The sequence below is a fragment of the Lissotriton helveticus genome, chromosome 9, assembly GCF_964261635.1.
Source record: "Lissotriton helveticus chromosome 9, aLisHel1.1, whole genome shotgun sequence".
In the NCBI taxonomy this organism is placed as follows: domain Eukaryota; kingdom Metazoa; phylum Chordata; class Amphibia; order Caudata; family Salamandridae; genus Lissotriton; species Lissotriton helveticus.
The window spans coordinates 1093625072-1093649606 of record NC_136070.1 but is presented as its reverse complement, the minus strand read 5'-3'; the positions used below and the strand labels follow the sequence as shown (position 1 = coordinate 1093649606).

The window sequence follows — 24535 nt, the reverse complement described above, 5'->3', positions numbered from 1 at the left end:
TATTAAATTTTTTTTGTGATATTTGTAATAAAGCTTGAAACATTGAGAGAACATATTTGAACCAGTTTTTGTTGAATGGTTGCACAGATTGATGCTGTGGTGGCGCTGAGTGATGTTGTGGTGGCGACGAGTGATGGTGTGGCGTTCAGTGATGCTGTGGTAGCGCATAGTTATGTTGTGGTGGTGCTGAGTGATGCGATATATAGAGGGAGTGCAATAGATAGATAGATAGGCAGATAGAGTGAGGGCGATAGATAGATAGGCAGGTAGATAGAGTGAGGGCGATCAATAGATAGAGTGAGGGCGATAGACAGAGTGAGGGCGATAGATAGAGTGAGGGCGATAGAGTGAGGGCGATAGATAGATAGAGTGAGGGCGATAGATAGATAGAGTGAGGGCGATAGATAGATAGAGTGAGGGCGATAGATAGATAGAGTGAGGGCGATAGATAGATAGAGTGAGGGCGATAGATAGATAGAGTGAGGGCGATAGATAGAGGGCGATAGAGTGAGGGGGATAGAAAGAGTGAGGGCGATAGATAGATAGAGGGCGATAGATAGATAGAGGGCGATAGATAGATAGAGTGAGGGCGATAGATAGGTAGAGTGAGGGCGATAGATAGATAGAGTGAGGGCGATAGATAGATAGAGTGAGGGCGATAGATAGATAGAGTGAGGGCGATAGATAGATAGAGTGAGGGCGATAGATAGATAGAGTGAGGGCGATAGATAGATAGAGTGAGGGCGATAGATAGATAGAGTGAGGGCGATAGCTAGATAGAGTGAGGGCGATAGCTAGATAGAGTGAGGGCGATAGCTAGATAGAGTGAGGGCGATAGCTAGATAGAGTGAGGGCGATAGATAGAGTGAGGGCGATAGATAGAGTGAGGGCGATAGATAGAGTGAGGGCGATAGATAGAGTGAGGGCGATAGATAGAGTGAGGGCGATAGATAAAGGGCGATAGATAGAGGGAGGGCGATAGAAAGAGTGAGGGCGATAGAAAGAGTGAGGGCGATAGAAAGAGTGAGGGCGATAGATAGATAGAGTGAGGGCGATAGATAGAGTGAGGGCGATAGATAGAGTGAGGGCGATAGATAGAGTGAGGGCGATAGATAGAGTGAGGGCGATAGATAGAGTGAGGGCGATAGATAGATAGAGTGAGGGCAATAGATAGATAGAGTGAGGGCGATAGAGTGAGAATGATAGATAGATAGAGGGAGATAGATAGATAGACAGATAGATAGAGTGAGTGCGATAGAGAGGGGTGTAGAGAGAGAGGGGTGTAGAGAGAGAGGGGTGTAGAGACAGTGGGATGTAGAGAATGGGGTGTAGAGAATGGGGTGTAGAGAATGGGGTGTAGAGAGTGGGGTGTAGAGAGAGGGGTGTAGAGAGAGGGGTGTAGAGAGAGAGGGGTGTAGAGAGAGAGGGGTGTGTAGAGAGGGGGTGTAGAGAGGGGGGTGTAGAGAGGGGGTGTAGAGAGAGAGGGTGTAGAGAGAGAGGGTATAGAGAGGGGGTGTAGAGAGGGGGTGTAGAGAGGGGGTGTAGAGAGGGGGTGTAGAGAGAGAGGGTGTAGAGAGAGAGAGGATGTAGAGAGAGGGTGTAGAGAGGGGGTGTAGAGAGAGAAGGGTGTAGAGAGAGAAGTGTGTAGAGAGAGAAGTGTGTAGAGAGAGGTGTAGAGAAGGGTTTGTAGAGAGGGGGGTGTAGAGAGAGAGGGGTGTAGAGAGGGGTGTAGAGAGGGGTGTAGAGAGGGGTGTAGGGAGAGGGGGTGTAGAGAGGGGGGGTGTAGAGAGGGGGGTGTAGAGAGGGGGGGTGTAGAGAGAGAGTGTAGAGAGGGGGTGTAGAGAGGGGGGTGTAGAGAGGGGGGGTTTAGAGGGGGGTATAGAGAGGGGTGTAGAGAGAGGGGGTGTAGAGAGAGGGGGTGTAGAGCGAGGGGGTGTAGAGCGAGGGGGTGTAGAGAGAGGGGGTGTAGAGAGAGGGGGTGTAGAGAGAGGGGGTGTAGAGAGAGGGGGTGTAGAGAGAGGGGGTGTAGAGAGAGAGGGGTGTAGAGAGAGAGGGGTGTAGAGAGAGAGAGGGGTGTAGAGAGGCTTGCAGGTGTTGTTTAGGGTGGGTGGGATATACATTGTTGTGTAGGTTGGACTCTGATTTGTGAGCAGGTGATGTGATTTGCCATGTTGGTGGTTTGTGTCTTCAAAGCAGTGTGTTTTATTGGTGGTGGTGTGGTGGAGATGGACAAGAAATCTATTTTTTATGAGAATCCTTTTTTTGTATGTAGAGTGTGGATGGTAAGTCGTATTGTTTTATTTATGTATGCGGAATGAAGGAAAAGATAAACGTATTTTCTTAAGAGTTGCCTATGGTGGTGTTATTGTAGTTTGTGGTCTACACGCCAAAATTATCAGTACGGAATTGCTGTCTAATGTCAAATTAGAACACGGGGCGACAGCCAGACTGGGTGGCTGGGATAAAGGAGGATTGGGGAGGGCTGAGAGGAGAAGGGGAGTGGAGATGGGGGCGACAGCTAGACTGGGTGGCTGGGATAAAGGAGGAGTGGGGAGGGTTGAGAGGAGTAGGGGAGTGGAGATGGGGGCGACAGCTAGACTGGGTGGCTGGGATAAAGGAGGACGGGGGAGGGCTGAGAGGAGAAGGGGAGTGGAGATGGGGTTTGAGAGCAGTGCCCGAGAACTAAAGCGTTCAGTCTCAGGAAGAGATCGAGGCGCTCTGTGGACAAGTTGGAGGGTGCTCGAAGGGGGCTGAGATTGCAGATAGAGAGCCTGCTGTGGCACGGGTGTCCCTAACATTAAGGGTGGGGGGTACGCTTCAAAGGAAGGAGCGGGTAATCCCACAGGGGGCTAGAGTGTGCCCTAAGGAGGGAAGGAATGAGCTCTCGGTGAGTGAGTACACAGGGAAATAAATAATGGACACACAGTGATTGAGTACACAGGGAAGAGATGGGACTCTGGGAGTGAGTGCACGGGATGCTTTGGTAAAGGAATCCGTCGGTAATCCCCGAGGGGGCCCTAAGCCAGAGGAGTGATGGGTGTTCTATGAACGAGATAGGGAGCTAGTGAGTACCTTTTCGGAGAGAAGGGTTAGGCACTCCGTAGGTTGGTACAAAGGGTGGTGTTTTGGTAAGGCACGAAAAGGGCGATCCATATGGGAGAGAGATGATGCCTGTGGGGGGTGGGTGAGGAATCAGCATGAGGAAGCGCTTGACCACTGAAGTAGACGCCTCGTGTCGAGGGAGGTGTAACTTAAGCTGTCAGGAGACTTAATGAGCCTAGTCATTTGACCAACTGCACTGAATGCTGTGATTTTTTTTATTTAACCTATTGCGGAAACTGGTGATAGAATACAAGTCCCAGCATGCAAAGTGCTGTCCAAAACAGCTAGGACTAGCTGTAGGTGTTCCACGTGGCAGATGCAGTGACTAATGCAAATAATGCCCCCTACCCCGCAAAATGCTAAGAGAACCCCCATACCTCACAGAAACTCACTGTCCTTTGGCTTATGATGGGTTAGTGGGCCCCTGAAGGGTGGCCCTGCCGCTCTGCAGGTAACCCATGTTACTCCGCTGGGGGGATGTACACTTCAGTTCTGTATACAAAGTTTAAGGCAGCATCAGGACAGACTCTTTCGAGGAGCCTCAAATGTTATAAGAGGGGATTAGGGTACAGAGTGAGTGCTTTGCTGAGGATCAGCAGGAAACAGGGCAAATTTAAAGCGGCAGTAGGCCACGTAGCACTGCACATTGTTGAAAGGATCGGCAGAGGGGGATAGGGTTAATGATCTGAAAATGCCGCCGGCGCCGCCAAAGTAAACAGAGGCAGGCAATTTGTGAGTGCTGTAGGGGGAGTGGATTTGCAGTGCGAGGTCTCAGCGTTGGCTCTCCTCTGTGAGAAATCCACAGCTGCGTTTGTGCTTCCAGGGAGGAGAGGGCTCCGAACACGAGGAGGGAGGAGGAAAGCAAAAAAAAACAAGCTCTTGGCATTACTGTGGGGGGGGGGGCGGGTCGGGAGCACATTGCGATGAAGTCTGATGGCGTGCGAAATGTCGTGGGACGGAGGGAGCGACCTGAGCCGCATTTGACAAACTGAAAGTCACCCGGCAGCTGCGCCCTGAAAAAAAAACCAAGCTCTTGGCATTGCTGTGGGGGGCGGGAGCGCATTGCAATGAAGTCTGATGGCGGAGGCGGGGGAGCAGCTTGGGAGGCAGCATTCCATTGCGGTGCGAGGCTGATGGGTTTGTGCATGTGCATCTCACACAAGTGCATCACATGAACTGCACGTAATCCGTGCTTGTTCAAGAGTTTGTTTCGCCTTCTATACACTCTGCTATTAATCCCTGCGGGATATAATAGCCGAGACCTAAAAATAGCTGGACGCCGGATTTTGAGATGGCCTCGAATGAGCTAGCGGCAAATGAAATATGGGAATCGTCACCGCCTCCAACCTCTTTAAAACATCTTTAAAGAAACAAAAAGGATTTTATGGAACAGGGATAAGAAAGATTTAAGCAAAGGAAGTCATGCATGGATGGTCATTGGCTCTTACAAACAACCCTGTCAGCAGTGGTACTTAACAGTCTTACTCAGATTCTTTTATAAAATCAAGTCGCTACGCATTGGCCTGTGTCAAACTACAGACTGCCTGCCAAAATGGTCCTCGAAACCTCTTTCATCCAAGTGTAGACTTTGTCCTCAACATAAGGAAAGTTTGACTCACATTGTATCAATTTGCCCTAAGCTTCTTAGCGAATGTGGGACCCTGCTACGAGAATTCTTTAATCAGAACATGTAGACATACGTAACTTTTTTGTTTAAAGGGTGTATGTCCCCAAGTGATGGTAGGCCCACGTAAAATTCATTATTAAAGTGGTCATATTACTGTCAGACAAAATTCTGATAACAGCCGAAGCAACATGAAGGAGGTACAACTAAAGGTTTTAGTCTGATTCTTTTCAATTCCATCCTTGTACTGTATAGTGAACTCTGAACTGTTACATCTGCACTTTATACCTGGTATCATAGAAGAGACAATATCAGACATGACGATAAATAATGAGAAATTAGAGGATACGAAGTGACACTGCTGCCTAAGAAGGAGTGGTGAGCAAGTGCTCCTGCCTGATGCTGTTTAGTTTTATCTCTGCACTTTAGTACACATTTTGCGCTGTCACATCTTCACTTTGCATTTGGAATTATGGAAGAATAATGGTCAGAGTCTGAGACTCAAAAGACTCCAACTATTTCGAACACGCACTTGGACCCAGCCTGAGTGAGCCTTAAAACCCACCCCAATGCCGCCCCCCCCCCCCCCCACACACACAATGATGCCCTTGCAGTCCTGGACCCTTGGTGTTGGTGTTAAAACTGCTGAGAAAGCTAAAATTCAAACCTTTTGACTTTTGGCTAAAAACTGCTCTGAGAACCGAGGGGAGACCGGGACCAACCCGCTAGTCTATCAATCCAGGGGTGCATCGCCGGTCAGCCTGACTTTGCAGCAGCTCCTGCTGTGTTCTTCTCTGCAGAAGCCAATATTGTACAGCGTTCCTTTGCTAAAAGAGTATCCGGCCCTGTGAAACTCATCTGCTACAGTTTCCAGCTCCATCCCGCTGGAGATTTTCGACTACCAAAAAAGAGAGCCCGAACATAGAAAGCTTCCCTGTGACTTCGTCCAGTGATTTCTCAGCAATGCAGCTTCTGCAATGACATCGCATGCAGCCATGCCCAGCTGAAACTTCTCCATTCTCAGAGACTTTTTTTCGAAATCCTTAGAAGTCCGAAGGTAAGCACGGGTCGTGCCCAATCCACTTCTTATATCCGGCTCACCGCTCAATTCCGGTCACCATATTTTTCTAATCTGACTCGGTCTCGCACGACTAGATGTCCGTGGTGGTGGTTTTATTTTTTAGGTGCTAGGTTTTTACTTTAAAGATTCACAACTCCAGTTCTACTGATTGGACTTTTGTGTTTGTGATGTCAAATAAGTTACACAAATGTACTAATTTTTTCTAAATTGGTGTGGATTTTTCTTGTGTTGTGTTGTGTTTTCACTTTATTACTGTTTGCATTCTGCATAAATACTTTACACATTGCCTTCAAGTTAAGCCTGACTGCTTTTGTAGCAAGCTACAGGAGGGTTAAGCCCAGGTTAATTTACTGACTTTTGTTGTTCAACCTACTCAACCAAATTTCTCACAGGTAAGCCTTCAAGGGTTTTGGATCCCCGGATCAAGGCGATGACTGTAGGAAAACTGATGATTGACAAGCTGATGAAGAAGCCGGTTTGATCCAAACCATTAGTATGGGGTCCATCAAGGCAACCTTAAAGTGCAACAAGGGTTTAGTGGAGGTGAGAGTAGGATGAGGAATCTCTATGAGACAATCTGATTTGACTTCTTCTGCCGGCAATGGCAGTTCAAGGACCTCCATGCAAACAAATTCACGTCCCTCCCGAGAAGGACCCAAAAGACGGCTTGAGCCATAAAGAGCTTTGCCTCTCTTTCATTGCTTTGCATTTATGCATCCACAGTTCTCGCAGGACTTGGAATCATCACGAGGCTCGAGGCACCACTAGCAGATGTCGTACTGGTCCAATATAGACATCTGCTTGCAAAAGAAGTGGCAATGTTTAAAGCCGGAGAGCTTTGGCAGGGCCACTATCCCTAAAATACTGCAGTTTGCAAACATTTATCAGAAAGTTCAGAGGTAAACAACACTGGTACCGCATCCCAGGGACACATAAAAAGTAACTCATCAGTGCACCAGGGTGGCACCTTCTGTGGTGCTGTGATGTATATCTGGGGTGGAGCTTGAAGTCGAAACAGAGCTATGGCACTACTTCGCAGCACATGTGAGTTGTTACAAGTTCTGGATCCAGTTTGGCACCTGGGAGGAGTGTAAAGGCCGAAGAATGCAGAGAAAGAAGCATTCATCAGAACTAATTTTGTAACCATCAACCTGGCACCACAGCAGTGACAAAGAGAGGGGCCGCAAAAAAGAAGCAGCAAGAGTGAGCTCTAAATTTCTAGTAAATATACAGCTTCTGGCAGCAATTCTATTAATAAAGGAGAGGATATATAAAAACACAATGCATACATTAATAACATAAGAGCAGAATGAACAAACAAACAAGAGCCATGGTGTTTTGAAGAACGCATTCAGTCTCATGGATGTCATTTAGGGGTCACCAGGGGTCGTAGCTGTAACCCCTAGCTTGTCCGTTCACTGCCTTTGACCCCTGGGGCCTTACAAGGTGCACAATCAGTGCCAAGGACACAGAGGCCCTTATGGGCCCTGGGGCTCTGCCTTCCTTGTTTTCTGCTCATATTTTATTATACAAATAGTGACCAATACTCTGTTATTCACTATTAGCATAAAAAAGGAACCCCACAAGCTCTGAAGTTACATCCACAGGCATCAAAGTAAGTAAAAACATGCTTTTAAATGTATGTTGTCTGCGGGCTTGTGGCCGATAGTATGTTTATGCATGTGTATGTGTGAGTGTGTTTATGCTTGAATGTGTGTGCATGTGTGCTAGGGAAAGTCAGTGAGTGAAAGTCAGTGAAAGGTACTGAGTGAGAATGAGATTGAGTGTTAGTGAGTATGAGTGAGAATGAGCGAGTGAGAGTAAGACTACAAGTGTGAGTGACAATAAGTGAATATGAGTGTGAGACAGTATGAGTGAGAGTAAGGGTGAATGTGAGTGAGTCTGAAAGAATGAGTCACTGTGAGTGCATACATGTGAGAGAGGGGATGAGAATAAGAGTGAGTGCGAGTGAGTGAGAAGGTACGAGTGAGTCCGAGTAAGAATGAGTGTATAAGTGTGAATAGGTGAGTGAGAGTAACAGTGTAAGGGAGTGAGAATGAATGCAAGTGAGTAAGAATGAATGAGAGTGAGTGTGAATAAGTGTTTGTGAGAATGTGGTGTTTTGTTCTCAGCACTGCCATTATCCCTGACATACTGAAGGCACTTCTTGGTTTATAGAGGCACCCTTGGCAAAATACCAGCACTGTCATACTGGAGGTAATATTTGAAATAATGGTCACTCATGATTGTAATGCTTGGCATAAGGAAGGGCACTCGTGGTATTTGAGAGAAGACAATTATGATAAAATGCTGAAACTGAAATACCAGCTATAAACCCTTGGTGTAAGTACAGCAATATGGCAAAATTCTGGTAATGACCTACTGTATGTAATTTTGGGCCTAAGGGGACAAGCATGGCTAATGGAGGTCACTCCTAACAAAGTGCAAGCCTTGGCACAATGGAGGAAATGTCTGACATATAAAGGCACCAATAGCGTATTCTGAAAAAATGAGATCAACTGGCAGGCAGAGTTAGGTTTTATTGCCTGGGCACAACATGAAAGGACTTTATTATGTAATGAGTGGTCTTTCCAAAGCCTGACCTTTTAGCAAGTTTATGTTAAAAAGAAGCTTTAAAAATACACTAAGTGACCCAATTGTTCTCAAAACTTTCTTCTGGACGGGAGAAGGTAACGAGATCCCATTTCAGCCTGCTTTGAAGAAGAGGTCTGACTCACTCACTTGCTACAATCAATTCAGGCCAAGTATTATGCCCCAGCACTTTCAAAGACAATGTGGGCTCCCTAATACAGGTAGTAATTAAAAAGACGTTTGTCTGTGCTGTGGTGTTATACTATGTACTAATCATACCGTTTTTGTGGAATGTTAGTAATGTCAATCATTGTGATGGCATACTAGTTGAGGTCGTGTGAAATCGCGTCCTGGGAAGTTTCAGGGTCAAAAGTCATATGATGTCATTTCTTATAATTTTCTAAAAGGTTTGATGTCACTTTTGCTCCCCTGGCATTTTGGTGAATCGGTGCTCATTTTCAGACTGTTTCATTCTGATCTAGGAGACAAATGCATTTAGAAGAAGCTTAGGGATTAGGAACTTGCTTGGCCTGGTTTGATTCCTTGTAGAGATTTTAATGGGTGGTGCTCCGAAAGTTACCAGGAAGGGGGTTACATTCAAAGGAGAGCGAGTCTTATATCAGAATATATGCCCAAGATCTATGTTCAGAAATAAGAACTGGTGTGGCCGGTGGTTTAAATGGAATTTCGCCTAGCACAGCACAATATACGAGTAGATATTCAAGTTTACGCACCTGAAGGCTACCAATTAATTTCTTGGGGAATGCAAAACAAAACAACAACAGAAAAGGTCCTAATGTTGCACCTTGCAGTAGAAGAGCATGCTCGAAATCCCTGTTATGCACTTCACAACCTTTCTTGCCTTGATTATAAAGCGCTATTTTCTAAAGTAAGTTTACTTACAGAGTCAGCCTTTAAGCCCTCAGTGCAAACTCAGATATTTCTAAAAGAGTTAGTGACTAGAAACTTAAATGGTGTAAATTTCAAGCTCAGAATTTCCTCCCTTTTTGTAGGGATGCAAAACTTTCTAAGAAGTATTTTACAGTTTTTTGTGGATGGCTGACTGGGGGCATCAAGGGAGTTACATTGTCTGGGATGCTCGAGTGGATTCAATGTTTCATTGCCTTATAGTAATGAAATCTCAATTACCAGTTTGTAAATGACAAGGCACATCAAAAGCTAGTGCCGAGAGGATCACATGTCTTAACTGTCTCACCTTCACCTCAGGATAAGTGAGAGCATATTTGTCTTTTTGGGGCTCACACAGTTGGCACTCCACAAGGGTTCCTAACTCACAAGAGTGAGTATGTTTGAAAAGAAGATCGGTCTTGCCACTTGTGATCCTGCGACTGCCCCAGCTCTCTAAATCTATGTTAGACGTTTAGACGTTCGAATTGTTCTGTGTGGCCATTCAAACTCTAGTAAATAGAAATAAACATTGCTTAAAATATTAAAGTCACCTACCTTTCCCTTCTATTCCTGGTCCAAATACTTTCACTTTACTAGTATCCACGGCGGGATCCACCTTCACACGTGCAGGGAAATTTGGAACTGGTTCTCCACCATATTTCATAGAAAGTGTATGCATCCCAGCAGAAAGGGGGACATAGGTGGCTGCATAGGTTCCGTCTTTGTTATCCTGGACCAACACATCGGCCGCAACCCCAGAATCTGATACAGCTTCCATGGATAGATTCCCCGGCCCGGCCTCAGAGCAATCTACATTAAGCAGTCCTGCTTCTCCAACCTTCCCACGCTGAAGGCCAGGACCGGTTGCAACAACCTTGGTGGGATCAAATGGCATCTCAATAGCTGCTTTAAATGGAGAACCAGGGATGTGGGTTTCTTCAAACAGGATGTTGACAAAATATTCGCCAGGCTTGGTTGGTAAATAGGAGACAGAACAAGTTCCATCACCATTGTCAGAGCATTCAATTTTGGCCTCACATGGACCTTCCACAGTCAGACCTAAGCCTCCAGTCCCAGCACCTTTAGTGTCAATTGTAAACTCTCCTGGTTGTCCAACAAGGCCACCTTTCAGCCCTGGGCCAAAAGCTTTCACCTGTAATTAAATAATACAGAAAACAAAACAATTACTCTCAGAAACAAAGGGGCCGAGAAGTAAGAGTAAAATCATGCTTATATCATGACCTACAGAGTGTCAGAAAGTCAGCTAACGAATTCCAAGGCAACTTAACAAAAGCAAGTAACACTTTACTTTCATTGCCTTGTCATTTTAAGATCTCTTATGATTTTTTTGTCCTTTTTGTGGGCAGTTATCATTACAACGAATAGCATATTGTGATGAAGGGCCGACTGCCCTCTGAAAAACCTTCTACTGAAGGGAGCTGGGTATAATCTTATAGGTGCTTCTGTAATCAACGTTTAATCCGCATCTTTTTTTCCGCGGACTTTGAGCCCGCATACCATTACTCCGTGAGGTCTTTGACCTCCCATACCATCACTCCGCATTTTTTCATAACGCGTGTGCATCTACCACGCATGCCTTTACAACGATTTACGTTGTAAAGGCATGTATGGAAAATGCACATGCGTTGTGGAAAAAAACAGACTTCATGAAGCCAGGAGGAGTGTGGAACCACGACGAGAGAGAGGTAAGGGGGTTTGGGTTCTTTTCATAGGGTGGAGGGGTCGTGCTGGGGTAGTGATTGTATAGTGTAGTGTTGTGTTTGTGTAGTGTAGTGTTGGTTTTGTAGTGTAGCGTCATGCTGGGGGTAGTGTTATAGGGTTTAGGGTAGTGTTGTAGTGTTTGTGTAGTGTAGGGCCATGCTGGGGGTAGTGTTTTAGGGTAGTGTTTGTGTAGTGTAGGGTCATGCTGGGGGTAGTGTTTTAGGGTAGTGTTGTAGTGTTTGTGTAGTGTAGGGTCATGCAGGGGGTAGTGTTTTAGGGTTTAGGGTAGTGTTGTAGTGTTTGTGTAGTGTAGGGTAGTGATTTAGGGTTTAGGGTAGTGTTTGTATAGTGTAGGGTAGTGATGTGGTGTTTGTGTAGTGTTTGGCCGTGTAGGGGTAGTGCATTAAGGTAGTGTTGTATTGTTTGTGTAGGGAAGAAAAGGTATGTGTTATTAAAGGACTGTGTGTCGAGGGTGGGTGGTGCAGGGGTACAACATTAGGGTGTAGGGTACGGTAGGGTAGGGTAGGGTAGGGTAGGGTACTCACACTTACCTTTAATACTTTTACAATGAGTATACCTTTAATATGCATGCCTTTGCGTTGTAATGGCATGCGTGATAAAGGGATAGTCGTTGTAAAAGTTTGTGTTGTGATAATTTGCGGGGTGTTTGTCTTTGCGGAATAATAATTGCGGAGTGATGGTATGCGGGGTATTTGTTTGCGGAAATATGTCACATATTCATGTGCCTCAGCTTACCACAAACAGCCTATAGTAACACTAGGTGAAATAATTCAGTGCTCTTCTCATAGATATACATTTCATGTCAGGCAAAAGATTTAATAGGAACGGACAGAAAATGAACCCAATTCATGGCTGTGCACTCTCTTGTACGTACACAAGAGGTTGTTCAGGTCACAAACACAGATCTTATATTATCTGCAGTCAAATGTTGAAGACTTCTGTACGCTACTTTTTGGAACGTCCTCAGGATTGTTGGGCAGGTGAGCCAATAATGTTGCTTGAAATACATTGTACAACTACCATCAAGGTCCTGCTGAAGATGTCAGACACCTGATTGGGTGAGGAGCTGTTAGCGACAGCATGATAGCTCTGTCAAATCCAGATGCTCCTAGTATTACAGACCTTGGGAACAGTGAGTAGTGGCTTCTAAATCAAGAGATGGGCAATAATTAATAGTGCAATTGGCATGCTCTGAATTTAACAATCCTACATTATTGCTTGCAATGCCAGAATACATATTCCAAATTAAATCATTACACACCATCAGCTTCGAACGAGGATCCAGGTTAGAAAGTTGTAGCTGCTTTGAGAAAAAAAAAATCTAAATACTGCTCCAAAGGATAATTTTACCTTGCTGGGATCTGGTGGCAATGTTGCTTCCACAGTGTAAGGGCTTCCAGGAATTGGATTACCATCATAACTCACATCAACCATGTAAAGACCTTCTTCTTTCGGGATATACTTAGCAACACTGCGCTCTTTGCCAGGAACCTGCTCAACAAGACACGGGACGGCTTTCCGTGAGGGGCTAGCAATCAAGACGTCCAGTTTGCCTTGACCTCCAGCTCCTTTTGTATCCACTGTAAACTCTTCGTCCTTCCCAACTTCTACTCCTAGAAAAAGAATGGACATCGAAAAGTCTGCAATTACTGAACTGCATCTGACTGTGCTAGTAGTTTACCGCTGAAAATGAATTAGGACAAATATTTCTAAGGCAGAGACAGCAATACTGTACAATTGCATAATCTCTCAAATATCACCTATTTCTGATTTCCAAATTGTTGGAAACTACCACTGCTTTGCTACCAGGTCCAGAAATAGATTATTCAGTTTGATACAAGCGGAGAACTTTGGCACCTTTGTTGCTTATTGGTGCCGAACACCAAAGGGGCAACAAATTGAGAAAAAAAACAGAAGACCCTGCATCAGACACTGGGATCTCCAACATTTTGAAACATGTTTAAGAAACTGTGCAGAAGCACAGCAAGGTCAGACTGACCACAAGTGACCCTTCATTATTAAAATATTTTCAATGAAAAACATGTAAAGTATCCACTATCTAATGAATATTGCAAGAGTACACGAACTAACTGAACATTTCCATGATTCAATTAGAAAATCATAGTAACAAGAGCTAGCCCTTTCATTCCCTCGTCTGCACTGAGAAAACTAAAATTAAGAATGAATGCCAGAAATGTAATGGGATGAGTTATTAGTTTCCAGACTCAGGGGTCGATTATGATTGCAGTGATTCCGCATCCTCCGGGCCGGTGGAAGCCACCGCCGGGCCAGAGGATGCGGAATCACCGCTGCGGACCTGCAAAACACCCACCGCCAGATTATGATGGCGGTGGGATCAGCGGCGGACGGGAGGTCGGTCCGCCGCTGATCCGCAGGGTGTTGGACGCAATTTGGTGGCGGTGTCTGCAAGACACCGCCAGCCAAATTACGATGGGTTAGTGAACATGCTTTTCCGCGGCGGATTTATCGCCGTGGAAAAGCATGTCGACAATAGCTTCTGGGGGGCCCTTGCGGGCCCCCAGGGTGTCGGGGGATGGAGGGTGCACATGGGGGGTACCTATAGTACCCGCCTGCATTTGCATGCACAAAGCGGCAGGCACCGCACGGTGCCTGCCGTGTTGTGCATGCAAATGCAAAGCATGCATATTTAACATTGCGGCGGGTGTTGCTTGAAGCAGCACCCGCCGCAATGTTAAATATACAGGATGTGACCGCCAGGGTGGCGGTTACATCCTAATTCCAACGGAGGGACCGCCGCTGCCCCTGCGGACGGTCCCTCCACCTCGGGGTGGCAGACGGACGCAGGTCCGTCCGCCATCCTAATAGGCGCCTCAGTTTTGACTACCATATTCAGTGCTTGCTAATAAACAAATGTATTTGCAATTTCAAAAGAGCGATCGGATGTAGAGCACATATTGACGACAAAATACCAAAATACCAAAGTTTCAAAAATAAGATAAAAAGTAAAAAAATAAGGCCAAGGCAACTAAAAAGGCACAAGACTAACACTCTTCAAGAATATATTCTGGCGTTTTAAGAGGTAACAGAAGAAGTACATTTCTAAAGTTTACTGTATATTACATTTTGACACAATTCCTCATTCTTTTAATGGGGAAGTTGTGAGGTGGTGCTAGCCAGCTCTTGGGTGACTTCCAGCTCCACAGAATAAAGCTTCTGTGCTTTGGAGTAACTCACACTGCAGTCTGACCGACACGTGTGTGTCCAGATGGTAAAGGCATTTCTTGAGCCTAGGGACCACCGAGAGGCAGAATAGCTGTTACAGACATGAACTTCTATCTATAAATCTAGCACATTTTAAAGACCTGCAGTTTGAAAACTCTTGTAAAATTCAGGCGTCTAAGCATCACTGGGCTCCTTGCACAATTTGCACAGATTTCTGACTTTTAGGGATTCACAATCCACAAGGCAACTCTACACACATAGTGAATATCCATGCATATTCCTGCTGGATTACACTTGTTTTAAAGCAATGTGCATTTGCAAATTCTAAGTTTATTTCCCTTATTTTTCCATTGCCTGCAATAGTTTTAGGTAGAAAAATATCCCCATCTCCTACCCCCTTCCGCCTCCAATTACCCGCAGTGGCAGACAGAAGATTTTTACATACAATTTCCTAACTTATGTGAGTGATAGCGTCATTGGGAGAGGTACTACCAGTGCTAGGGATAAGTGTGAAAACCTGGCATAATTTTCACACGTTATTTCTCTGTCTTAAATCTCAATCTGTACATCTGTAATTTTCGCTTGCTGTTTTTGCAGAAACATTCCCAGTTTGTGTAGGTTCTAACAAGTGAGTGTGAAACTCCACTGTGACAGGATGTGTTTACACACAAAGTTACAAATGGTGAGGGTTTGCCACCTTCAGAACGGCAACCCCTCTACTGGGAAAATGCATGTCCCCAGCCATACTCCTCCTACACATACGACTGCATAAAGTCTGCCATACTTGTACATTTAGCACAATAGTAAGTTCCATGTTCGGCTGAAAATGTACACAAATCCTAAATGGGGGCTTTGAAATTCGTACAATTTGTTTTAACGTACTTAAGCAAAATTTCAAGAACATTACACCTAATTATGTGAAATGTAAATTTGTCATTTAGCACTATATTTTTGCGCAAAAGGTGAGCGTGTGCCAATTTTTTGACACAATGGTACGTTTTACGCAAATTAAAAAATACCCCAAAATACACAAGTGCTGTGAGCTAAATCTGCTTGTGTTCTGGTTGTTTGCAGTATTCAAGAGCACTCGCAATAACATTTTGCTACGAATGGCACATAACTACGCAACATGGCATAAAGGCGTAATTAGGGGAATTTCGTGAAACAAGCTTAAAGGCAAATCCCCGAAATGGTGCCAATTCCCCTAGTGTAATTTGAATATCTCTCTGGCCTAATCCAAACCCACCAAACCAGGATGAAACAATTTCAACTTCAGATGGCACCTTCTGTACACAAAGTGAATGGACTTGGCCCCTGCATGAGCAACTATTTGCAAAAACTGAAACTCTATGCTCTGGGGATCATTTTACTCACTGCTTTGGAGTCCACTGACTTTAACCTTGCTCAGGTTCAGCGGGGCTGCAACTCCCACATTGAATGGACTTTTTGGAACCGGATCTCCACCGTACTCAATGGAAACTTGCATGTTGCCCTGGGAAGAAAAGGTCACTTTCATTGTTAAACATGAAGAACTACAATGCCTCACACATTCCCATCTCAATAGGCCAGATGAACAAGTTAGGCTGCAACAGTGGTCACAAGGTTGCATTCTGACTTTTCGCGACCTGATTTTGTGATGCAAACTAAGTTCTAACAGATTGCATCGCAAAATCTCCAGTCGCAGAAGGACCTGTCTAACGAGTGGCTGCAAACACAGGAATGGTTTCCCTCAAGGAACAGCAGACCACCTTCCCTGTGCTTCCATACCCAAAGTGGAAGCTTTTTATGTAAAAGCAGCCTACTTGTTCCATAAAGGCAGAGGTGCAGCTTTAAAAAAATATATTGTTTTTTTATAAAAGTTTGCTTCTTTGGTAAGATATTAAGAGGAGCAGGCCACATAACAGGATTCCCAGTGGGGTAGCTGTCCCATGAGGACAGCTTTCCCTTTGCAAACCGTTTGAGGAATCAGTAACATTTTAATGGCCTGCAACCACAATTGTGTTCACAATCCATTGATATATCTAATTTGAAATCACATAAGGAGGGTATGCACCTTTAAGACCTCCCTACCAGTGATCTGGAAACTTATTTTTGCTATTCAGAAATCCTTTTTTTGAAAAACAAAAGGAAGATTCATTCAGGGATGCAAACCCTGTGATTTTGTAAATCGCAAACTTTGCAACCGTAAACAAATACTTAAATGTGTCTGGGCTAGATTGAACAAATAATTTTCAGACACTGTAGCCTCTAGCTCAGGGGTCCTCAAACTGTGGGGCACGACCCCCAGGGGGGGCGTGGAGTGTTACAAAGGGGGTCGCGCATTCCCAGGCAAACTTCTGCCGAGGCCTGTAGAAAACTACAAGGGCTTAAGCCCTCTCCTCCTCGTCTGTGTCTCAGCCCGGGCTGCTGCAGTGCAGCTCGAGCTTCTGTGGGCTGGGCAGTGTTTGGAGTCTTATCTCCGGGGAGTTTTTGACAGGTCGTTAACCCCTTCCATGGTGGTGACGAACCCCAGCTGTCACGCTCCACGGTGCTCGGTGCTCGTGTGCTGATGACGGCTGGGGTTCCTCACGGCCCGCCCTGTTCGTTCGTCGGCCGCACACGGGGGAAGGGGGGGAATCGCGGCCGCACGGAAGGGGTTAAAGACCATTTGCATATTTACATGCCTTTGTAAACTGGCTTTGGTTTTTTTCTGGTTCCAGTACCCCTGGGTCCCCCACTCTGCCTATTCCTTACATTTAAACAGTTTTATCAAGTGGTAGCTGTGAATAAAACTCCAGGAAGTTAAGAATGTCACAGGTCAACAAGAAATAAAATTAACTTAGAACAGAAAAGAAATTTATACATCTTAAAAGGTTTTTTTCTGTACACCAAGGGGCGGATTTACAAGCCATTTGCACCACTTTTGCATCACTTTTCCCATGTTAAAAGTGACGCAAAAGTGGCGCAAGGGACTTGTAAATATGCCCCAAAATGTTTTTCACTTTTGCCAATTTCTATTATAAGAATAATTTATCTTATAAAAACATTATATACAAGTCCCATTGCATCTCGGTACTCGTGAGAATTTGGTCCTATGGATGTGTTGGAGTTGTAAAAATTGTAAAGCACTTTAGGGCAGATTTACAACAAGTAACGTAGCACGGTGCAGCAAGTCATTTTGCTGCACCGTGCTCTGTTAGTTTGGAATGTATATAAGAAACAGTTTCCCAACAGGTTTCATTTCAAGACAATTCAATAATGTATGCAGACAGCATTACATAAAAGAGAAACAAGGAGACTTGTACAATTCAAGGGCTTGTAATTCACCAATTCTTAAAGGAAGTTGCACATAGAAAACAGTTGGGCAGCACTGTACAGAGGAAATCATGTGAGAACCAGAAAGCACTTGGTGAGTTGTGATATATACAGTTAGTGACAGGTGACGACGCAAGTGCTGAAAGTGAACAGCGTGAACGGCGCAAGGTGATCAATATATATATACAGTGTAGGTTCAGTAAGATTCAGTTTGAACAATTATACTCAAAGTTTCAAAAATTTTTAGAGCCATGGACATGAGATTACGCCATAGAGTTGCGCTGTGGTGTCGACGGCGTTTCGATCCCCGTGAATCGGGATCGTCTTCAGGACAGGGTTGTCATGTTGATGGAGTGTTAATTGATTATTGCCGATGGACGCGTGATGTCAGGGTCCAGGAGCGAGGGCAATTAGATGGTCGTCTGCATCGATATCGGTGTGGGCATTGGCGGATAGGGACGGACAGCGCCTGAATGAATCAAGGCTGCTGTGTTGGAAAGGTAATCCAAACGGAGAGGAGGCTCGCTAGCTCGCTAGCTGTTAGTTCGGAAAGCACAGAAATGCGACATATTTACAAGAATATGTCGCATCTCTGTCCTTCCCCTGCGCTGGCGCACAATCTTCAGCCAATGCGCCGGTGCAGGCACCCTTGCACCATGGTGCAAAGATGCCTGCGTCGTGGGGAGATTGTTTTTGTGCAGGAAGGGGTACCTTCCTGCACAAAAACAATCACTACAGGCATTTTCCTCTTTTAATGCGAGCTGTAGAATGCAGCACACATTGCAAGACGAAAAATGAGGAGAAATGAAAACATTTCTCCTAGTTGCGCCTCGCTACGCCACCTCTAGTGTGGCGTAGCATTCACACGCATCTCCAGATTTACTATTGCTCGTAAATATGGAGATGTGTCTTGTTCAATGGGTGTTGCGTGGGAACACCACCAGCAACACCCATGGAACTCCCCTTCCACGCACGGTGCTGCATGTGAAGGGGCAATATTTACAAGGAGATGAAAAGGCTCGCAGGGTGGCTTTTCATCTTGTAAATATGGAGGGGCCCCCTGCACCACCAATACGTCACAAAAAGTGACGTAGTGGTGGCGCAGGGGCTTGTAAATCTTCCCCTGAGAATGTAGTCTTAGGAAACCATTTGTTAACCTGCGGCGCTGGCAGAGCCATGAATCCAGGCTTTTTGCCGGCTCCTGCTCTGGGACCAAAACTTGTTGTGCTGCCTGGACCAGAGCTGAAGTTTGATGCATGTGCAGATTCTGCCTACAGGTTTGGACATTTTTGTCATGAGGGGGTCCTTACACCTGAAAATGTCGACAGGTAGGTCTCAGCATCCAAAAGTTTGAAGACGTCTGCTCTAGCTCCTACATTTGCAGAACTAAACAAACGTACGAACCCACACCTCAGATTTACATACAGCTCAAAGACAGCTGGAAGTGGAAAGAAGACGAGTTTAGAAGGATGTTTTAAAAACCTTTAAATATAGAAATATTTAAAAGGTATAGATTCGTGCAATAGCTGCATCGACATAAAAAAATCCCTTTGTATACTGCAGTATGTCAAATAGTAGACCAATAAATTAACACCGCCTAGGTAATAAAAACATTTAACACAGTTTGAGGTGAAGGGCTTTTTCGCGCTTCCTGAATTCACTGAGTTATGTGGCAAAAAAGTCTCAAGACACCCTTGTCAGGCAAGTATGTCAAATACTTTGGAGTGTGTTATTTTAATTTGAATTGTCCAGTGAGAAAGAAACTCACTGGTGCGTTTTAACACCAATACAGTTCATTCTAAATGTTTCCCCACTAAGTCAAGCTACTTTTGATGAATTGTTAGACTAGCAGAGCAGGCTAGAATGGAATATTGCTTAAGCTGTGTTGCCACGAGGTCAAGCAATTTGCCACACTATCACTATGTAAATGGAAATTGTTAGGTCTGGACTATAGAAGTTTTTAGCTGTCTTCTCAGCATGTAAAAGAAAAAAATTAAAATCATAACTAAAATGTTTATACTGAAGGAAAGCAGAAAACATATTCAGTGTCGCTGGTGTTGTTGAGTGTTCTATACATGAGCTGCTCTCCACCTAAACTTTAGAACTACCCAGAATTCTCTCCTTTTTTGCATAATTTATGTTGATGTGGTACTGTATTGTTTAGATATATACACATGTTATCATAGATCAAATAAGCATTTCGTATCATGTGACTGCTCAGCACATACAGAAATTTAAAAAATGATAAGCAAGAATAAGACCAACATAAGTTGAATGAATTTTGGAGCTAAAAACATTTTAAACATTTTAAAAACAAAAGGGGGTAGGCCCTATTTCTCTATCAGCAATGACAGATTGGAGTAAAAGTGCTAGATCGCAAAATGTGCAAATTTGCAAAAAGAAACTTGGCCAGACACAATATAGCTAGCATCATCCAGCCACACACTGTTCTGCGGTTTATCTGAGCTCTGCTCTATCCTCAGGTGTTTTGATAAAGTTTGTGCGCTTCAGCCATACAGACAAAAGGAATCTGGAAATTGAGAAAACCATTAATCTGTTTAGGTGTGTAGATAGGATTCTAAATGCCTCCAAATAAAGGCAAGTGCCCAAATTCCTACACAGGGGGATTAACCATGTAATCGTTTGGGCACAGTACTCAGGACAACAGAACAATATGTGCATCAATGATTTCGCAGCCTCTCTGCAGATTGGGTATAGGTCATCCCCAATAACATCTCTAGATCATGTGCACCAAAATTGCTTGGTCAGAAGAGTCCTGTGTCTAAACTGGATATACAGTTTGTGTGCCAAAGGAGGGGTGATTTCATCTATAGTTGGGTCATATCAGAACAGGGGTTAGACATCAAGGAAGTCCCTTACCTCCTCTACTAGAGAGATTTATCTGCTAAGTAACAAATTCTTAATGGATTTCTTTTAGCCTGATCTTAGCCATTGTACATAGATCTTTGGGAGAAGCCCAAAAGTCTTGGAGCCACAATGTTTCCAAAAGCAGGCGTATAGAATTCAGCCAGAGAATTTTGCGCACACAGCTTGTGGAAATCAGATTTCTCAGCTTAATCAGGTGGCGGTTTAGTCTGACAAAGTCAGTAGCGGTCGGTAGTGGGAGTGCTGCCGGGCGATGACGTGGGGCGGAGGAGGGGCAGGGTGGGGGGTAGTAAACTACGGAATACGGCCAAATACAGGTAAGTAAACATATAAATAAATAAAACAAATTTCGTTGCACGCACTGCATCGCCAAATGTGATGCAGTGCCAGAAAATGTAGTCTTTCTTTCCTCGCAACACGCTGAGGTTATCCTGCTGCAGAAAGCCCAACTGGAACATTTTTTGCTATGAAACAATTTTTTATTGTGTTTTTATTCTCTCATGTTTTTCCTTCATTTTAGCGGCCCGGTCTGGTAGTCTAGGCCCTTTATACACTTGTGTGGCCATAGGTCTTGCAGGTCTTTCCCAGAATTCTACATGTATTCCTCACGTCGGGCAGTTTGGTCATTTTGGAAGGATCCACTTCTGGCTCGCGAGAGGATATTACTCTCAAGAAGGTAATTTGTTAACAATAATTCATTTAGATGGGGTGCTCTTCTAGTCTAATCTCTCCACCCAAGTGATGAAAACAATTTGGTTCTCGCCCTCCACACCCACCAAGAGTCGTGGAATTCCGATATCATTAATTCTGACAGTGTCTTCCAATAGCTTCACTTGTCTGGCCAGTTCTCATTTCTCTTTGAGGCTGGCATCCATGTTCATTTCTACTGCTTTGGAAAGTGGCAGCATTATTTTGTGGGCTCACTTCCGGTCCTTTATAGCTTCCATCAATATGCTCTGCGTCAAGCTACTAACTCCCTCACTTAGTGTGCCTCATTTACTTTACAGCTCGAATATGAACCAGTCACTCTGATGCCCTGACCAGGCGCGTGGGGGTAGGTTGTGACGGCAGAGACCGCACACTCATTAGGTATCTGACACATTGGTGCAGGTCCCACGGGAGTAGACTGCGAGGCGCCTTAGGGATTCACTTAGGGTTGCCATACTATAGCAGGACCTGCTGGCCTGCCTTCTTATCGACCTCCAGGAATAAGGTTGTATTTCACTTTTCTGTTCACTATGTAGTACTGAGCACCTAGGTCCTGAAGAATTGCCATGAAGGCAAGAAACATGTTGACCTGACCTGAGGGTCGTAGATGTCCTGCTGAGAACCTCCCCAGCACATATCTCCCCTCACACTAGTTTTAACCAAGGGTGTCCGCCACGCCAATAAAGCTCACTGTGGACTGACCCACCTTTTTTAATCCACCACCTCTTCACGACTACACTTTCACTCGCCCCCTCACCCGCATGCACCATATGGCCGGAACAAAAGATCTCCGGTAAAGAGCCCCTTTACAGGTGCCCGTCAGACATTGCAGCACCAGTCTGATGAGGAGCAGAACCCATATGATGAAGCATGACATCTAGCTTGCTAGGTGTGTGTGACCGTCCTGTCCTGCACAGAAGCGGTCGCTCCCCGCAATTCCTCCTGGTATCGTAGCGCTTTTTCTTCCACGCTGCCAGGGCTTTGCTTGCATTCAATTGGTTTCGCATTTCATCTCGCCACATTTCATAGCGCCGCATTGTGCCTCGTGATTAGACGCTACTTGTGCTTTGTAACTTCATTTGATTTCGCCACATTTGTTAGAGCCGCATTGTGCCTGTGATTAGACGCTACTTGTGCTGTTACTGCATTTCATTTTGCCACATTTCATAGCGCTGCACTCTGCTTTAACGCGCTATAACTATAGCGCTGCTGTGTGTTTTATTATTGTGCTCACTGCTCGCCCCAACCTCTCCCTGATCACTGTTGTTTACTGCTGCTGCCATCTTGTTGTTTGTGCAGTCCCAGCCCGTCCCTCCAATCACGCTCCCGCCTCCCTGCTGACCCTCCCTCCCACTAAGAGTAGAGGCCGACCCCACCCCCTCGGAGAGCTGTGACCGTCCTGTCCTGCACAGAAGCGGTCGCTCCCCGCAATTCCTCCTGATATCGTAGCGCTTTTTCTTCCACGCTGCCTGGCTTTGCTTACATTCAATTGGTTTCGCATTTCATCTCGCCACATTTCATAGCGCCGCATTGTGCCTCGTGATTAGACGCTACTTGTGCTTTGTAACTTCATTTGATTTTGCCACATTTGTTAGAGCCGCATTGTGCCTGTGATTAGACGCTACTTGTGCTGTTACTGCATTTCATTTTGCCACATTTCATAGCGCTGCACTCTGCTTTAACGCGCTATAACTATAGCGCTGCTGTGTGTTTTATTATTGTGCTCACTGCTCGCCCCAACCTCTCCCTGATCACTGTTCTTTACTGCTGCTGCCATTTTGTTGTTTGTGCAGTCCCAGCCCGTCCCTCCAATCAAGCTCCCGCCTCCCTGCTGACCCTTCCTCGCCCCTCCCCCTCCACTATCTACATATGTCAGTACAGACGACGCGTAGCGTCCACGCGCAGCGGTCGCGCCCCATGCGCGCCGAAGGTGCGCCAAAGGTAAGCCCGTCTACGCCCGTCCGCGCCTGGACCGCGCTCAGCGCCAGACTCCCTGGTCCCCGCCGCCCCCAACCCTCTAGAGTCACATATGATGCCGCTACTCTCCTCGCCCTCAACCCCGGACGTACACCACTATGCTGCGAGGCTACTCCAGGACATACCCACGGCCCATTCACCTGCCTCTCCTGCAAGTTCAACTGCTTCAGGACCCTCACCAAACCCACTTCCTCCACACACAGCTCCGAACCCAACCGCCTGAAATGCATCCTACTGAAAACCCGCTCGGTCCACAGACATGCAACAGAACTCTGGGACCTAATCGACACTGCGTCACCTGACATCGCCTTCCTTACTGAAACATGGATGAACACATCTTCCGCTCCCGACATCGCCATAGCCATACCGGACGCTTACAAGATTATTCGAAAAGACCGCACCAATCAAACAGGAGGAGGCATCGCCATCGTCCACAGAAACACCATCAAAATCACAACCGGCTCCGACGACAATCTTACAACCGCCGAACATCTCCACTTTCAGATCCACACCGACCCCAGGACCACCCTCAGAGGCACCCTCCTTTACAGGCCTCCAGGCACCCGCACTCAATTCAGCGATGACATCACAGACTTCGTCAGCCCGCACGCCCTCGCCTCCGAGAACTACATTCTCCAAGGAGACCTCAACTACCACCTTGAAAATATACTCGACAGCAACACCACCACCCTTCTGGACAACCTGGCCAATCTCGGACTCAAACAACTTGTTAACACCCCCACTCACATAGCCGGACACACGCTCGACCCTATTTTCACCTCCAGCAAGCACATCTCCTTCGATCGCACTACAGCTCTCCACTGGACGGATCACAGCTGTGTTCACTTCAGCTACAAAACCACCCTGACCCACAACCGTCCACAACCTATTCCTCTGAGAAACTGGAACAAAATCACCACCGACCAACTCCTCACATCACTCAACCAAAACCCTCCCACCCTCTCAATGGACCCAGACCAAGCGGCCACCAACCTCAGGCAATGGATTACCCACAGTGCGGACGAATTAGCACCCCTGAAAAAGCACCAGCTGAAATCAGCCAGCAAAAAAGCTCCCTGGTTCAATGATGAACTTAAAAAATCCAAGAAGCTATGCCGCACCATGGAGAAGAATTGGAGAAAAAACCCAACCTCAGACAACATGGCCTCCCTCAAGACAGCCACCCGCAAACACCACCAACTGATTCGATCCGCCAAGAAATCAGCATTCAAGGATCGTCTCGACAACAACACTCATAACAGCAAGGAACTCTTCAATATCGTCAAAGAATTCACTAACCCCACCGCAGCATCCAACGACATCACTCCCTCCCAAAACCTCTGCAATGCGCTATCCTCCTTCTACAACAAAATTGCCGACATCCACAACAGCTTCAAGAATTCTCCCAGCGATCA

The 24535-nt window shown here is 45.7% G+C and overlaps 1 protein-coding gene across 3 annotated transcripts in view; it reads right to left on the bottom strand.

Moving 5' to 3' along the window:
• FLNB (filamin B) overlaps positions 1-24535 on the bottom strand; it is a 530593-nt gene that overhangs the window by 200539 nt on the left and 305519 nt on the right. For all 3 annotated transcript variants that reach the window (XM_078661490.1, XM_078661488.1, XM_078661489.1), the window contains exons 19-21: positions 15630-15747; positions 12402-12664; positions 9864-10461 (exon numbers count right to left, since the gene is read on the bottom strand). In XM_078661490.1, coding sequence (XP_078517616.1) covers positions 9864-10461; positions 12402-12664; positions 15630-15747 — 979 coding nt within the window. The remainder of the gene's footprint in view (positions 1-9863; positions 10462-12401; positions 12665-15629; positions 15748-24535) is intronic.